This window comes from Lissotriton vulgaris, chromosome 3_1 (assembly GCF_964263255.1).
Source record: "Lissotriton vulgaris chromosome 3_1, aLisVul1.2, whole genome shotgun sequence".
Lineage (NCBI taxonomy): Eukaryota > Metazoa > Chordata > Amphibia > Caudata > Salamandridae > Lissotriton > Lissotriton vulgaris.
The window spans coordinates 158,658,709-158,676,045 of record NC_141689.1 but is presented as its reverse complement, the minus strand read 5'-3'; the positions used below and the strand labels follow the sequence as shown (position 1 = coordinate 158,676,045).

At 44.8% G+C, this 17,337-nt stretch overlaps 1 protein-coding gene across 2 annotated transcripts in view; it reads right to left on the bottom strand.

Annotated features, from left to right (window-relative positions):
• Window positions 1-1,222: 1,222 nt before the first annotated feature.
• The window catches only part of LOC147726146 (mitochondrial amidoxime reducing component 2-like), a 35,204-nt gene continuing 19,089 nt past the window's right edge, over window positions 1,223-17,337 (bottom strand). For both annotated transcript variants that reach the window (XM_086960252.1, XM_086960253.1), the window contains exon 2: window positions 1,223-2,743. In XM_086960252.1, the coding sequence (XP_086816378.1) occupies window positions 1,504-2,511 (1,008 nt within the window). In that variant the 5' untranslated portion in view covers window positions 2,512-2,743 and the 3' untranslated portion in view covers window positions 1,223-1,503. The remainder of the gene's footprint in view (window positions 2,744-17,337) is intronic.

Here is a 17,337-nt window from a genome sequence, read left to right as displayed (position 1 = left end):
CAAATGCCAGCTGCAGGAAACCCTAACTGGGAACCACATGCCGTTGGGCGTCGCCTTGTTCTACAGTCGAAAGGAGTATTCTAGGTATTTCAATATTCAAATCAGAAAGTTATATTAATTACATAAAGGCAGATGTACTTGTTCTGATCACCTGGTATGGTCATGAAATTGGTGCATAACCAACAATGCATTATTACATTTATCCCTGTAATGCTTAGAATGTAGTCAGGAATGTCCCCTCGAGGATATTCAAGGGCTTTAGGAGTGTAATTGACAGAGTTTAACCCCTTCTGCAAGTCTCCCTATTACTGATACATGTAGAAGCCTGTTGGCCTGTTGCCTATTCGCATTGTTAACCTTAAGCGTACCGTTCTGGCATTAATGGAAATACGCTCCGTTGTCCTTTTCCAAGTATTCCCATCTATAGAACAACTGATTTTCCAAGTTTATAAAGTGTATTATGTTGGAATCAGGCCTTGTTCCACGATTCTCTAGCTGTAAAGCCCCTCCCTCAGCTATATCACAATGTACATCTGTTAAAAACGGTATCTTTTTTTTGAGTTGCAAATCTTCCATATCGCCAGCCCTCGCTCGGTCGGTCGTCCCTACTCACAGCCTTCTCCTTTAAAGTGCTGCTATGCCTCACGGGGAGACATGTGAATAAACAGTTTGAAGAAAGAAGGAAAAAAAATATGATTAAATAAAAGAAATTGGAAACTTTTGTGAGTTAAAAACATCTGGAGAAAACAGATACATTTAAGGGGTAACGAAAAACTAGAAAAAGGACACGTAAATATATAAATGCGCATAGATGTGTACTTGTATGTATGTGCATATCTATTCTACATGCACATATATAAATATGTATATACACAAACATATGTGTGTGTATGTGTGTATAATGCAATGGAAGTATATAGAGGGGGTGGGAAATAAGCTCTCTCCATGAATAAACAAATGAATGCAGTAATAGGTACCATCTACGGTTAAAAGAACGACAATATCACAATTTCAGATTAAAACAATATACTTAATGCTATATTTTTCCAAATAGATGAATACAGCATTCTGAAATGAATTACTCCATTACCCCCCACCCCCCGAGATTAAAAAAAAGCAATTGTTGAGTCATCAAAATATATAACAGAAAGCCAGACACACGAAGGTTAGTTAGAATATAGCAACACAAATTTAAAATATGCAATGAGAGGCCCACAATCTCTTTGATTAGCAAAGTTTATGAAAGTATTTATTCAGGAAACAATGTCCTGCTCAAGCAAGACTTTAGCAAAAAGTAGTTGATTATTACAAATCATTACAAAATTTTAGACCACGTTTGCGGACCATAGTCAGTAGTTGCTATACATAGACAATTACTACCTTCAAAATAAGTTTACGGTCACAATTCAGTGAAAATTCAGTGACATCTGCTTATAAATCTACGTCAAGATTAGAAGGCGCTTGTGAGAATCCAATTACGCTCTACACTTGGGAGATCTTCGGTTATTGGATAATTTTGAACACTGGGTCACCAACATGAAGTACTCCTGTTTTATCAACACCAAAATACTGTCCAAACAGAGGAGAAGATTTGTATAGTGGTTTCTCAGAGGGATCACACATCCGGTAAGTCTTCAGTGTGTCCAGGGGCTCTTTACGATCCAAGATTCCAGTGTCCGGGTCCACGGTGGTGAGGATGCACCTCGAGCAGGCCATTACTCTTTTCAGCTCCACGTTGCCAATGAGGATTTGATCCCATGAATCCTCCTGAAATGCATTGCAATTTGAAACTACAATGCAAGGTCTGAAATTGTGTATGGACACTTTTTTATCCAGCTTTGTGTTTAGATCTTTAAGAGAGGTCTCCGAGAGAAGCATGACTGGGCTGGCGTCTGGATATGCCACCTTATCAGTGGATCGAAAAACATCAGCAATGTCCTTTGAGGACCTCGGTGTCATGTTGAGCTCAAACTGGACCAAACGATACGGTTCACTGCTCTTCAGGAAGGTGGTGATCCAGTCGCCAACTTCATCCCCGCAGTCTCTGCCCCGGATGTCTAAGCCAAACACCCGGCAATCCTTGACTGGGTTCGATTTAGACAGCTTGAGTGGAACATGTAGATCTTCTTTGTCAGGAGCATGGAGCACCAAGTGGCCTTTTTCTTCGGAGATCGATATAAAGACCATGCGAGGCTCCTGTCGAGCAGTGACCATGTGCCCATCTTCTTTTACCACGAGCCAGTGTCTATCCCGGAGTGCTCCATTCTTCAGTCCCAGCGGCGTGCACTCTGCTTCGGAGACAGAAACTCCTTTGCAGGACTTGATGGGGTAAATCAAAAGTTGTGAGACTACACCAACCTGTTCCAGCTTGCCTCTCCTTTTTGTGCCATTCTCTCTCTTCCACAGCCACACAGCAGCAATGGAAGTTCCCAACCCTGCTGCGCACAGCCAAGCCACGCGATGCTGAGACAGATGCTGAAGGCCAGCCTGAAGAGTAGCAGAAATACCCATGGCTTGTAGACTGGGGACCAAATTGCAATTAAAAAAGGAGTTGTATTAGGCCTGGATCTGCTCCGTATTAAAGATGGGACGTAGTATCAAATATTGCTTGGTGGTTTGTCCTCTTCTCTGTTGAACTGCAGTGGAGGTTGAATTACATTTAGTATCAGGCAGGTTAGACCCAGTTACAAGACATCTGTTCTCAGTCCAGATGAATAGTTCAGTCGTGAGTGCTGGGCTGGACCTGTTAACAATTAATAAAAAGGAGATTTCAATATACCACTTTGCAATAGCTCTATCAAAACAGGCACTTCATTGAATTTATCTAAACTGCTGTTTGCTTAAATATATTAAGAAAACATTACATATCTACCCATTTCTGAGCAGTTTATTTTTTCACAATTATGAGAAATGGGCGATAGAGAGACATAGTGAGTTGCTGAAGATTGCACAAATGAGTAAACCAGGATTTCTGCCTACCTGTGTCACACTCTACAATGTATCTGCTAGACCATGTCTCCTATTGAATGGTGGTTCTCATTAGTTACAATAAATTACTGCAAAGACAAATACAGACAAAGTAAATGCAACAGACTCGCACTCGAGCTTGGCGTGGTAGAAGAGGCAATGCAGACTTGGCGTTTGTCGGATACGGATTAGAGTTTGGACCACTGATATTGGGCCATCAGATACTACCTCCACATCCTGCAGAGACTAACTTATCACACGCCACGGGACCATGTGGCCTGGAATTATCGCCACATGAAAGAAACACATCAATGACCATATATACAGCCATGAACAAGTCGCATGTTCTTATCTGTACAAGAATCGACGAAAGACGTGTTAGCTTGGCTTGGAACACATGGACCCCAAACTCCGGGATGTCTGAATAAATGAGAAGAACATAAAGAATAAGACTCATCACTTTCTGTTGCATTTACTTTGTCTGTAATTAGACTGAATTGAATTTTACTTGTGCTAGGGTACCCGAAATGTGCTCTGTTCTATTGGGTTTCCAATCAGAGGTTTAAGGAGGCAGGTGGTTCTCCTCTACCTTATAGCAACGTCAATTAATAGTGCCAGAACACACAAATAGCTACGAGTGGATTGCCCATCAGCGCCTGTGGACCTATCAAAAATACCACCTTTCTTTCTCCAGAAAAAATGCAAAGACAATTAGTTTGGGACTCTGAGCCCTTACTCAGCTTCCACTGTGAGCAAATTCTCCATTTAATTTTATTCCAACAAAAAAATATTTAATTTGTCAGCATTCAACAAACCTATTTCAAAATGCGGCGATCTAGGCTGCTATGTGTGAATTACTCTTTGTGAAACTGACTAGCTGAATAATAGCTTCTTAACGCGGCTCCTCCGCATTTAGCGCTGTGAATATTTTTAAAATCATTGTTTCTTTTAATTGCAACTGGCTATTGGTGTTGCTTATTGTGAGTCATCCTACCTGTTTCCCTTCGCTCCAGACCCCGTTCCGCCCCGGCTGAGTGCCGTTTGTGCGGAGGGTCGAACTCCAGAGCGCCATTCCCCGCCTTTTCTTCTCCACTTCCGCCCTGCTGCACCCAGCGCAGGTTAGCGGTCTAGTGGCTATCAACCATAGAGTATATATTGGTTGTCAATGCAGGGTCACAGTTGACAGACGCGGCGATCTAGGCTGCTATGTGTGAATTACTCTTTGTGAAACTGACTAGCTGAATAATAGCTTCTTAACGCGGCTCCGCCGCATTTAGCGCTGTGAATATTTTTAAAATCATTGTTTCTTTTAATTGCAACTGGCTATTGGTGTTGCTTATTGTGAGTCATCCTACCTGTTTCCCTTCGCTCCAGACCCCGTTCCGCCCCGGCTGAGTGCCGGTTGTGCGGAGGGTCGAACTCCAGAGCGCCATTCCCCGCCTTTTCTTCTCCACTTCCGCCCTGCCGCACCCAGCGCAGGTTAGCGGTCTAGTGGCTATACGTCCCTTCCTACAAAATGACGGTGTGGCGGAAGCGCAGCAGACGAGCGCAGCGGGAGCGCCGACTTCGCGCCGAAGTCAAGCCAAAGTCCTGCCCGTCTGCGCCCGTCCGCGGCCGGCCGCGACCTGCGGCCTTACACCCTGCCCAAACATTCCTGTATTCTTCTGCGGATTTATGCTCTCTCCAACATGCCGTCCCTTTACCGCCTGATGCTATCCGGAGGGCCCAGGTGTGTGGTATTTTTTGCCCCCCGAGCATGTCTTCTCCTCTCCCGCCCGGTCCTGCCGCCTCCTCTGTACCCTTCAATATCCCTCCTCCCACTCCTGTCATCCGTGCCCTATCTATTCTTTATCTAAATACACGCTCCCTGGTGAAACACCAATTAGAGATTTTCCGTCTACTAGATGACACTAACATAGATATCCTCTTCCTGTCCGAGACCTGGCTAACAGAGGACTCCGTGCCTGATATCCTAGCCGCTATCCCAAACGGCTGCTATATTTTACACGTTAACCGTCCCACGGGACAAGTTGGTGGTGGAGTCGCTGCCATCATCCGTAAAGAATATGTTTTTTCAATATTGGACTGCTCTCCCATCCCCAATACTCAAACCCTCGTTATACAGCTCCGCTCCATCACTACCTCCCTTATCTGTGTTGTTATGTACAGACCTCCCTCCTACATGCCTTCCTTCGCTCAATCAGTTGGGGAGTTGGTCTCTCAGCTTTTTATTAATCACTCCAGGATCCTCATCCTAGGTGATTTCAATTATTGGCTTAATGACCCGCAAGAAAGCCGACTGTCTGAGCTGTACTCAGAAACCCTTACCAGCTTGAACTGCCAGCAATTGATTTCCACCCCGACCCACTGTAAGGGACATATACTTGATCAGGTTTGGAGGGCTAATCTTGACATCGACCCTCCACTGATCACCCCTTGCACCTGGTCAGATCACCACCTTATCTCCTTCTCTGTTGATCTTCCTAGCTTCCATCGCCCTCCTCGCCCGGCTAACATCACGGCCCGCAATTGGAAAAATGCCGATTTGCCAAAACTTCACTCTCTATTGGCAGCCTCAGTTCCCCCAGTCTCTGAATCTGTCTCTCACCAAGCCGCTATTCTTGAGCACTGGCTGAAAGCAGCAGCCGACACTGTAGCTCCTCTAAAAACTATAAAAGTTCAGTGCCCCCATGACGCCCAGCGATGGTTTAATGACCAGTTTAAACTCGACAAATTAGCCCTCCGCCAAGCTGAACGTCGTTGGCGCCACAAGTACGACCCTTTACTCAAGACAGAGTTTACCACTCTACTTAACAAATATAAATCCTCGATACTTGAGGCTAAGACCTCCTACTTTTCCTGTAAAATCTTGGAGTCGGCTTCTAAAGCTAAAGACATCTTCTCGATAGTCAATGAGCTCTCCCTTCCCGATCGCATCACTCTCCCTCCTGTGCCCACCCAGGCACTGTGTGATGAGCATAATGCCTTCTTTCGAGATAAAATCTCCTCTATTAAAAACAACATCCATCCACCTTCCCCTTCCAAATCAATTCCCCCTCCCCTCCGAAAACTCCCAGAAATTTCACACTTTTCCTCCCATTACCATTACTGACCTCCACAGTCTCCTTCACAAAATCTGTTCCGGTTCTCCTAAGGACTGCTGCCCCCCACATATTCTTAAAGAAATCTTCATGGCCTGTCCTGAGCCTGCCCTGGCTCTTCTCAACTCCTCCTTAACATCAGGAGTTGTTCCAGACGCTTTTAAGCAAGCAGTGGTACTACCCATTCTGAAAAAACCCAACCCAGACCCACTTGTGCTGAGCAATTACAGACCCATTTCCCTTCTCCCTTTTCTTGGAAAGATCCTAGAAACTTATGTTACTAGATGTCTGAGTACGTTTGTTGAGACTTCCCTTTGCCTGGATCCCCTACAGGCTGGTTTTCGCCCCCTTCACTCCACAGAGAGGGTGATTGCGGCTGTCATGGATACTCTTAGAGCCGGAGCTGACAATAACATCCCCCAAGCCCTTGTACTGTTGGATCTCTCGGCGGCTTTTGACACGGTCGATCATATTATCCTGATCAACCGTGTCAAGAACGCCGGCATCCAGGGCTTTGCCCTTGACTGGGTTCGATCCTTCCTGCAAGGCCGCTCCCAGGCAGTCCACCTTTCTACCTTCTCTGCTCCTTTCTCCCCCCTCACTTGTGGTGTCCCCCAGGGTTCAGCTCTTTCCCCGCTCCTTTTTAATTTATATATGCCACCACTTATGGTCGCCCTTCGTCACTCCCCTGCCACTATATATAATTATGCAGATGACCTGCAGTTGGTCTTCCCTTTGGACACTTCACCATCCTCCGGTTCTAATTTTCAAACAACAATGTTGCTCATCTCTGACTGGATGGCTCACAGCCAGCTCAAGCTGAACCCGTCTAAGACGGAACTTGTTCTGGTGGGTGGTCCTACCAATCCATGGGATGACAATTACTAGCCCCCTTCTCTTGGCACTCCCCCTTGCCCGGTCAGCTCTGTGAAAAGCCTTGGAGTGGTCATCTCTGAGGACCTATCTATGAAATCCCAGATCTCGGCTGTTACATCATCCTGCTTTTTTCAACTGCGTAGGATCCGTAAGATCTGCCGATTTCTTACCAGAGAGGCTCTCATACTGGTCATACTGGCTTTGGTCATCTCCAGGATTGACTTTGCTAACATCTTGTACGTGGGGATACCTACCTATCAGCTTCAAAAACTCCAGCTAATTCAGAACCAGGCCGTCCGTTTGGTGTTCCACCAACCTAAACACCAGCATGTCTCTCCCCTTTTAAGGAGCCTCCATTGGCTCCCAGTGGCCAAACGGTGCTTCTTCAAACTTGGATGCACCATATTCAAATCTCTCCATAACCGCACCCCTGAATTCCTCTCCTCCAAGCTAAAGAGATACCTTCCCACCCGTAATCTCAGATCTTCTGCTGATAATCTTCTCTGCATCCCATCTAACCGCCGCAAAAAACACGGCGGAATGCGTTTTTCTTTTTTAGGCCCTTCCTTCTGGAACTCCCTCCCTTCTTCTTTTCGCCACTGCCCCTCTTATGAGTCATTCAGGAAAACCTTAAAAACATTCCTCTTCAAAGCAGGCTCAGAATAATAACCTTTGCCCTGGCTCGTTATGTCTGTTATGAGCGCCAAGAAACCGTCTCGGTGTACGTGCGCGGTATAAACTTTTTAACATAACATAACAATGTATGTGACTGCATTTCACATTTTAATATGCAGCTCATCCAATTCGAAAACACAGACATTAAGAGCAAACTTTTTACTTTAAAATGATCTTGTGTAGGTTATGAACAAATATAGGATTCAGATTAGAACTTCATATTGGATGCAAGGACATGATTTACAAGGACCAAACATATCTTCATCAGGAGCTTGACTCAGTATGCCCTCAAAAGTAACTCTCCTTCAAACTATCACCTCTTCTCCTCAGCCGGTAACCAGCAGGCTTCCTTCATACTCCAACACAGCAGCTTTAACACGTATCATGAATCAGGATTTGAATAGCCCCTTTTTATCATCATCTTATTTTCCTCTTAAGTATACCCCTTTTTGAATTATATACGTTGATTACTGAAATACAGAATGCCCTTTTATTCACACCATTATACACTGCAATGTCATAATCAAGGGTGCTTGAATATATGCATGTGGTTTAGTATGAATCAAAATTCTCTGTTTTCAATAATGAACAAGGTTCCAAGGAGGATGATCAGTTCACTTCTCGTTGACTGTTTTTACACAAAGAGCAGGGTTCTAAAGAATGTAAATAAGTGAAAGAGTGCCAAGGCCTGATCTGCCAACTGTTTCTTCTGAAAGGTTCAGCAATGATCAGACAGACAGGTTGTGTAAACTAAGAACAGAATGTGAAGAAACAGAGAGGAACTTTGTATATAAGCTACAGACACGCCATACAGATCAGTTATCATATGCCTTTGCTGAAGGCTATCGGGAGGCGATTTACGGAACAGTGGTTCTATTGTTCAGACGAGGTATGGGGTTGGGTCAACCTCTTTAGACTTGAATTAGGCCCCTTTTTTAGTGCTAAGATTAGTTGAGTTATCCAAAGAAACGAGTGTGGGATTGTAAATATTGCGACAAACAAAACCTTATGATTTTATCAATATGTACAATATAAACTGTTATTCACCCTTTTGGTAAATTTTGCTGCCACTATTTTGTTGATTTTCATAACAGTTGCTATTCATATTGAATACACTAGGATATGATTTTGCTTTTAAAAAAAATCTTTAAAGCATATCTATGGTTTCCCAGATTTCTTGTGTGTGCCTTCCCATAATGAAAGGGCATCTGAATTCCAGTAATTAGGCCTGTGACATTCAATAGGACTTTATCGTTATTCAAAACCCATCTCACTCCAATAGTGCAGAGTGGGTTGCGAGGTGGTTGCAATTAAATTGGTTCTCTCTATCGGGTTAGCACATTGACAAGGTCCTTAGGTGGCAGGACTCCTAGCAAGACAATTCTCGGACTGTACACTGAAAAATATCTATTACACGCATCATTGTCTTGGAACACATATTTCTGTGACACTTTAACTCTAGAAACATTTTACATCATCTGGGTGCAAGGTGGATTACACATTCAAGGAAGGATCAACCTTCTAGACTGAAGGCATATAGCACCCATTTTTTATACTTTTATGAGAACTCCTAATTATTTAGGATTAAGATAAGAGTGCTCATTAATATTCAGTGACCACTTAGACCAACCTTATCATGCCGTTACTTACATCACTTACTATGAGAGAAGTGTCCTGGTTACTTAAAGTAATCTTCATTACTCTGTGATATACCTCATCCCAGTCCTTACCGAATAAGGAAATGTTTCTCCTAGCAGAAACTGTTTAGCTATATCAGCAAATAACTTAAATATAATTAGGGCCTATATTACTTCGTGTGCTGTAAAGGGGGAGGAACCATAAAACATTCCTATTATACACCAGGCTGATGAGCTTTTCTCTGGTTGTTGTCTCATATCCTGGGAAAGGGCAGAGAGGCAATCTTGGATTGAGATGGGGAGAGACCTGAGCTCAGAGTAATAAAGGTTATCAGTATAACTGGGTTATTACTTTCTCAACTGTTTTACTTATCCCAGTTCATATTGAATGAAGGTATATCCAAACAGTGATGCACAACCAGAAAAAGAACATACAACATATATACTGCATTCACCCCATTACTTAATGAGCATTTATCATCCAAAACTAAATTCAAAACTATTTCATGAAAGTTTGTCGAAACACCACCTATAATCTGAAGACTGTAATGTACCATGACCATATATGGGGTTGCCCAGGTAACAGCTCAGAAGATCTCTCTCATGGTTGCACGCTTTAACAATATCCAAGAATCATCTACGCCCCGGAATATCTTACATGTACAGTTGAGACCAAAAGACAAGCCCCCAAAGGCCATTAGAATTGTCTGCTTCAGCCACCCACTCAAAGCTGATGAAGAGGTGCATAATCCTTGCTTTGCAAAGCCAAAAGTTACACACAGTGAAACCATCTTTATAAACGAAGCACTCCTGTCCACATAAACCATTAATGCCCTCTGGACATCAAGCGTGTGTTCTACACCTCCTCAGGATACCAGGAAATGTGTAACTACTGGTAACACCAAATCTTCTGAGACGTAGACTGGAGAAGCAACCTTTGACAAAGAAGGTGGGACTATCAGGGTTACCTTATCAGCAAAAGAACCAAAGAAAAGGTTTAGCACACAACAAGGCACCAAGTTCTTCTATTCTTCTACCAGAACAGATAGCAGTCAAACAAGAACCATAAAGCCAGAAATGTTAAATCTGCAGAATCCAAATGTTCATAAGGAGGTTCCTAAGAAACCTCAAAACTAAAAAGGTAAGTATCAAGAACCAACATGAGAAAGTAGCAGTGATCTTGTAAGAAAAAACTGTCTTAATGAGCCACTAACCAAGGTGTCTAAAAAATTAACACAAGTGTCTGAAAGATCGAATTGCATTCACATGGCTGCAGAAACTAGACACAGACAGACCCAGCACAAACCTATCTCTCAAAAAATCAAGAATGGTCATGGACTCACAAGTACTGGGATGGAAAGACTTAGAAAACCACCAGTTCAAAAATATTGCCAATGTCCGGCATAGACATTTACAGCGACCGATCATTATATATTTGCAGCCATCTCTGCAGAACAGACAAGGGATTGCAATGTCATCCTCTCAAGGTCAAAACCTATAATTGGAAACAAAGCAAGGTTGCTGTGCTCAAGATTGGGAACTTGAGAGGGGAGTGTTTGAGAGAAAGTAGCCCTTGTGGGCTGACAGATAAACAAACAAGTAGGGGGTACCAGGGATGTCGAGGCCAGCAGGAAACTACTAGCAGTACCTCTGTTCAAGGTCCCTGGATCTTTTGCAGAACATTTGATATAAGTAGGTTAGGTGGAAATGAATTAAATAGACCCTTGCCCATATAATTGTCAATGCGCCCGCCTCCCAAACTTCTCTACAGTTGCAAACAGGTCCGGACAAGGGGCTGAGAACCTCTGAATAATCTGGTGGAATAGTATGCAATGGAGACATATAGAGGAGGTAGATGGCAAGGACAGGCACAGTTGGTCCACTTGCCCATTATCTCTCCCCAGAAAATGCACTGTATGCCCCTGAGAAGACTGTCCTCCACCATACAGACATATCTTGTGCACCAGCAGAGCTCGATGGAAAGACTACCTAGTAGACTTTTCTTACCAACACGGCCTGATCGTTCAGGAGAGGATCAAAGCGAAGAAGAGCCAGTTGAACCACTGTCAATTTCTTGACAAACTGTTATATCCTGCTCTTCCTCTCTCTTTGTGCTCTTCCTCTCTCTTTGTCCCTCCTTAGTGTTAGTGTCTGCTTGTCTAGGTCATGTCTCTGTGATGTCATCCAGGATTCTAACTGTTGCTGTTCAAGGGATTTATCAGTTACCTGGAGGCTGAGCAGGAAGTTATCTGCTCCCAGTGGGGTTTCTTACCATATTACATTCCTACCTGAATGCTGTACCTTCTATCTAATCTCAAGAATAAATATACTATATGTACATTACAACAAGGACCCTTCATCTTTATTTTACTGAATGCAACACTGGCGACGAGGTAAAAAAGGACCCATTTAAAAGAAAAAGGACTTCATTGAATTTAAAAAGACATTATTGCAACCAAAGACAAGAAGAGAAACGTTTAAAATTACTTTCCTGCTTCTGGGTACCCCACCGGTGTCTAAATCCAATTGACAGCCTCAACCCAGAGCATTGGAATAACCTTTGCTGAAATAATACTACTACTATATCATCTGGCACTAGAGCAAACTTAAAGGACTCCCTGTTTTCATCTAGTGAGTCAGCGTTTTACGTGAGTAACGTTGCTGCTGCTGTCTGTCCTAAGTGTGCCTGTGCTACTTCTGCAACCTCCTGATTAAATGGAAGTGTGCCTGTGCTATTTCTGGAATCTGCTGTTTAAAAGATTGTCAGCTCAATTTGTGACTTCCGTTTATTGCCTGTGCAACTTGTGTCAATCTGCTGTTTAAAGGTCTCCTGTTTACAAAAGCGCTACTTACTGGGACCGTTACAACCTGCAGTTAAACTTAAAGTCTGCCTGCATCAATCTGTGTGAACTCCGTGTTTCGGTACCTTTGAGGTTGTGCACTGGCAGTTTGAGTGAAGAGACGGCTATTCTACTTTGTTATTTGGCTTGCCGTGCGGCCTACGCTGAGACCTGATGCCTATTTCTGCCAACCACGTCCTGAGCATACTCTGCAAACTGTGCTGGAATTCACATGCCAGCGCTTGGATCTACACCATTTGGGAGTTTGTCTACATTCCTGACTTCGAGAATTGGAACTTGATCTGCACACCATTAACTTCTGACATTACACTACGTTTGGATCTGTAACCCGGGTGAGAGATCGCTCACCGGTGTTTGCTGTTTCGTGATTTATTTATTTATTTTCCTTGAAAAAAAGGGTGTTCTTCAACAAGGTACTGTTTGATTTTCTTTACATTTTCCCATGGAGATTTCTACAGAGCTGTTTGTGTCTCCCTTCATTCAAATGACAACGGTGACTACTTTTATTATTTTGATTTGTTATGTTTAAGATGTTGTGTACAATTTAGCATTTTTCCTAATTTATGCAATGTGTAGTTGGCTCTGTAATTTACCATGGAGTGCATTTCTTCTCAGTACTGTGGTGTGCTAAATATCGATTTATATGCTCAATGCTTAAAATTCTGTTTCTAGGTTATTTATGTATGCAGTTTCATGTTCTTTTCTGTGTGGATTTGCAAGTGATGCATTTTGAAATAATGTATTCTATTATTGCCTACTATACTGGAGCCACGTTTGTGCTCAACCTTTGTTGAGGTGCTCATTTGCTTTCATTTTGGTGATGATTTGTAGGCGTTATGCTTATTGGGGTCATTTATGTGCTCTACTATGTTGAGGGGCTCCAGTTTGTTTTCATTCTTAGTGATGATGAGCTAGAGTGATGCTCAATTTTGATGTTTATTTCTGTTATGAACCACTTTATAGTGCTCTATTGTTAGAGGTGTTCATGTGCTTGCTATTAGAAGCCATAGGGGCTCAATTTTATTGTCATTTCAGATGAACCACTTATAGTGCTCTATGGTTAGAGGAGTTCATCTATTTACTGTCAGGAGCCGCAGGGCTCAGTTTTATTGCTGATTTTCTGTTACTTACTGTGAGGAGCTGCATGGTCTCAGTTTTATTCTATTGATAGAGAAGTTGTACATTTTCTGTGGAGAGCCGTTTTGTCATGAACCACTTTTACTGTGCTCTATTTTTAGAGGCGTTCATGTATTTACTGTGAGGAATTGGGTTCATTTTTATTGCCGTTTTATTGTCATGAACCAATTTTACTGTGCTCTATGTTTAGAGGAGTTCATGTATTTACTTTGAGGAGTTGGGCTCATTTTTATTGTGCTTTATTTTAGAGGAATCAAAAATATTCGAATTTGAGGAGTTGATATTTCATTTTCTATCTACGGTACTGAGCCATACTGTACCTTTGTTATGTTATGTTATATGGATATTTATTGCGCGCACAACTACTCAAGAGTATCCTGGCGCGAAGCATAACCACAGAGAAGTCAAGAGCTGAACAGCAGAGCAAAACAACTTTAATAGGCTATGTTAAAAAGATGGGTCTTAAGGAGTTTCTTAAAGCAACCAAGGTCTCTAGTGTCCCTAAGAGTGAATGGGAGGGAATTCCAGAGGGCAGCGGCTTTGACCGAAAAGGATTGACCGCCCAATCTGGTTCGCCGGAAGCGGGGAACTACCATCCTTCGTTGGGAAGCCGACCTTAGGTGGCGGCTTGGGACATGGAAAGTCACTCTTTTCTTGAGGTAGGCAGGACCAGTATCGTGAAGGGCTCGATGCGTGAGTACCAGGGCCTTGAATTGGACTCTTTGGGCCACCGGCAGCCAGTGAAGAGTAGCCAGTTGATGTCTTATGCTGTTTCTTCTAGAAATACCCAGCAGGAGTCTTGCGGCAGCATTCTGGATAAGCTGAAGTTTATTAACCAGAAAGGAAGGGGAGCCCAGATACAAAGCGTTAGCGTAGTCCAAGCGGGACAATATGAGGGCCCTAGCGACCGTTTCTTTAGCTGGCTGGGGTAAGAGAGGAAAGAATCTACTCAGAGATCTGAGGGTCCCGAAGCAGGCACCCGTCAATCGCTTGATCTGCTCTGCGAACCTCAGATCTTCGTTAAACCATATGCCCAGATTCTTGGCTGGGCCACCTTCAGAGAGGGGACGGGGAAAATCAGGTGGCCAAATTAATTCAGTGAATTGGCTTGGAAATTGGCCGTATAGTAAAATCTCTGATTTTCCCTCATTGCATTTAAGTTTGGCATGAGCTAACCAGGTGAAAACGGCAGCCAGGCATTTTAGTGCGACATCAGTTTCTAATGTCGTGTTGCCCCATGTAAACAGGAGCTGGGTGTCATCGGCATAGGCCATAATTTTTGCACCCAGCTCCTCGGCCAGGTAGATCAGCGGGGTCATATAGATGTTAAAAAGAAGTGGGCTCAAAGTAGAGCCCTGTGGGACCCCTGTCTGAACAGACCTGGCCGAAGAAGAGTACGGGGGCATCCAGACTTGTTGATAGCGGGAGTCCAGGAAAGATTCCAGCCAGGACCACACAGCCCCAGTGATGCCAATCTCAGTGAGGCGGGCCAGGAGGAGTTGGTGAGGAACCGTATCAAAGGCGGCAGAGAGGTCCAATAAAATTAGCGCCGCTCTGCCACCCTTGTCCGTACACTCCCTAATGGCTTCCACCACCTCCACCAAAGCTGTCTCAGTGCTGAAGGATGACCTAAAGCCCGACTGGGCTGGATGTAACGCACCAGATTCCTCCACAAAGGCATTTAGCTGCCGAAAGACAACCTTTTCGCAGACTTTCGCCAGTGCCGGGAGCAGGGAGATGGGGCGGTAGTTGGCTGCAATAGCGGGGTCTGCCGAAGGTTTCTTCAGGAGAGGCAAGAGTTTGGCTTGCTTCCACTGCTTAGGTACCACTGCCGATTGTAAAGACCAATTGATCAAAGTAGTGACCTCAGAGCCTACACAGTCCGCTACTCCCGCCAGAACTCTTGCCGGGCAGGGATCCGAGGGGGAGCCTGATTTTAAAGATTTTAGAAGTGTTAGGGTGTCCAATTGATCCACCATAGTGAATTTGGTAAGGCAGCTACTAGCGGGGGCGCCGGGTGCCAGCTCCGGGGGGAGTGAGGCAGCAGTACTCATAGCTAATCCCTCTTCAATAAGCCTGATTTTATTGATAAAGAAGGAAGAGAGCTCCTCACACCATTCGGCGGAAACCGGGATCTTTTTATGCTCCGCTATAGGTGAAAGAAAGCTTTGAACTATAGCAAAGATTTCCTTATCGTTGTTATCTGCTTTTAGGATCCTAGCCGCAAAGTAAGCCCCTTTCGCAGTCTTGACTGCTGTGTAGTACTCTCTTTGGGCTACACGAAGGTCTGCTTTAGTTTGCGGGGAGTATGCAACCCTCCAGAGCCGCTCCAATTTTTTGCAAGACCATTTTAGTTCTTTTAATGCTGGCGTGTACCAGGGTTGGGAAGGAAGCACGCGTTGGGAAATGTTCCGAGCCGGTTTGGAGGCAGTCACAACCCCCCGACTGACCCAGCTGTTGAAAAGATCCACTTGGCTCTCTAGGTTGGTGGACCGGTCAATTTGGGAGTGCATGAGGGCCTCCACCAGTCCAGGAATATTAATTTTTCGTGCTAAAGGGCCTGACTGGGTGGGAGGGTGGTGGGATGACAATGTCACATACCAGGAGAAAATAATCACAGCATGGTCGGACCAGGTAACAGGCTGGGGGTCTTTGAGGACTAAAGCAAAGTTGGAACAAACCAAGTCCAACACGTGACCTAGTGAGTGCGTCGGTTTGGAGACCCACTGAGTTAGGTGCGTTATGGCCAAAAGGTCTTGAAGACCCAATGAGTCTGAGGAACTAGTGGAATCTAAATGAATGTTAAAATCTCCTAAAAGGAGAAATTTTGGAAACCGTAATGCACGGTCTGTCAAAGTGTCTCCCAAAGAGTTCAGGAAGGAGCCGATCGGCCCCGGCGGTCTGTAGATCAAGGTCCCTCCCAGGGTAAAATGGGGAGAGAGAGTAAAGGAGAAATCAAGGGCTTCACCATCCAGCACACTCAGAGATTTATCACAGGAGAAATCCCATGTTTCTCTGAATATAACGGCAGTGCCGCCCCCTCTGCCTGAGGAGCGATCGGCTCTAGCCAGGCGATATCCACCTGGGACTGCTAGTGCAACCACAGGGGCACATGAGTCGCTTAGCCACGTTTCTGTGACGAACAGAATGTCTAGGTTATTGTCTCTAATGAGCTCGAATACATTCTCTGCATGTTTCACCATAGAACGGGCGTTTATGAGAGCTGCCTTGATAGGATACTCACTCTGGTTTTTGGAAGATGAATGAGATAGGCATGAGGGGAGGTGAAAATTACAGACCTTACAGTCCCATATGGTGTTGGAGCTTAGCGAGCACCTCTGCAGACCCACATGAGGGCCAGGGTTCAAGGAGATCAGGAAATCGCGACTATAAGACAGGGGACTCAGGATGTCTAAGGGAGTAGGGGCAGCCGGACCGGCTCTGGGCACGGTCCAGGCACGGACGGGCGCAGATGGGCTTGACTTATGCGCGACTTCGGCGCGCAATCGTCGCGCCCGCTGCGCTCGTCCGCTGCGCTTCCGGTGGGGACACATGCTTTATAGCAGAGGGAAGAGGGGTCCAGAGGGGGCGTGGCTACGGAGGTGGGCGTGGCCTAGCGACCGGCCAATCCCGTCGTTTCAGCAGGGAAGATTGAGCCTACTTCAGCAAGCACTCTGCTGAGTAGGATAAGATTCGAATGCGGCGCAAAGTACAATAAAACAATAGAATTCTAATCCAAATGGTTTTAAAATGGGCTGTCTGTGCCCTGCTCCCGGCTGTGCCTCAAGAGCTGTAAGTGGTGCAAGCAAACGCGGCGCTCGAGATCAGCGTGCGTTTATGTCGGAGGGGGCGTGGCTACGGAGGTGGGCGTGGCCTAGCGACCGGCCAATCCCGTCGTTTCAGCAGGGAAGATTGAGCCTACTTCAGCAAGCACTCTGCTGAGTAGGATAAGATTCGAATGCGGCGCAAAGTACAATAAAACAATAGAATTCTAATCCAAATGGTTTTAAAATGGGCTGTCTGTGCCCTGCTCCCGGCTGTGCCTCAAGAGCTGTAAGTGGTGCAAGCAAACGCGGCGCTCGA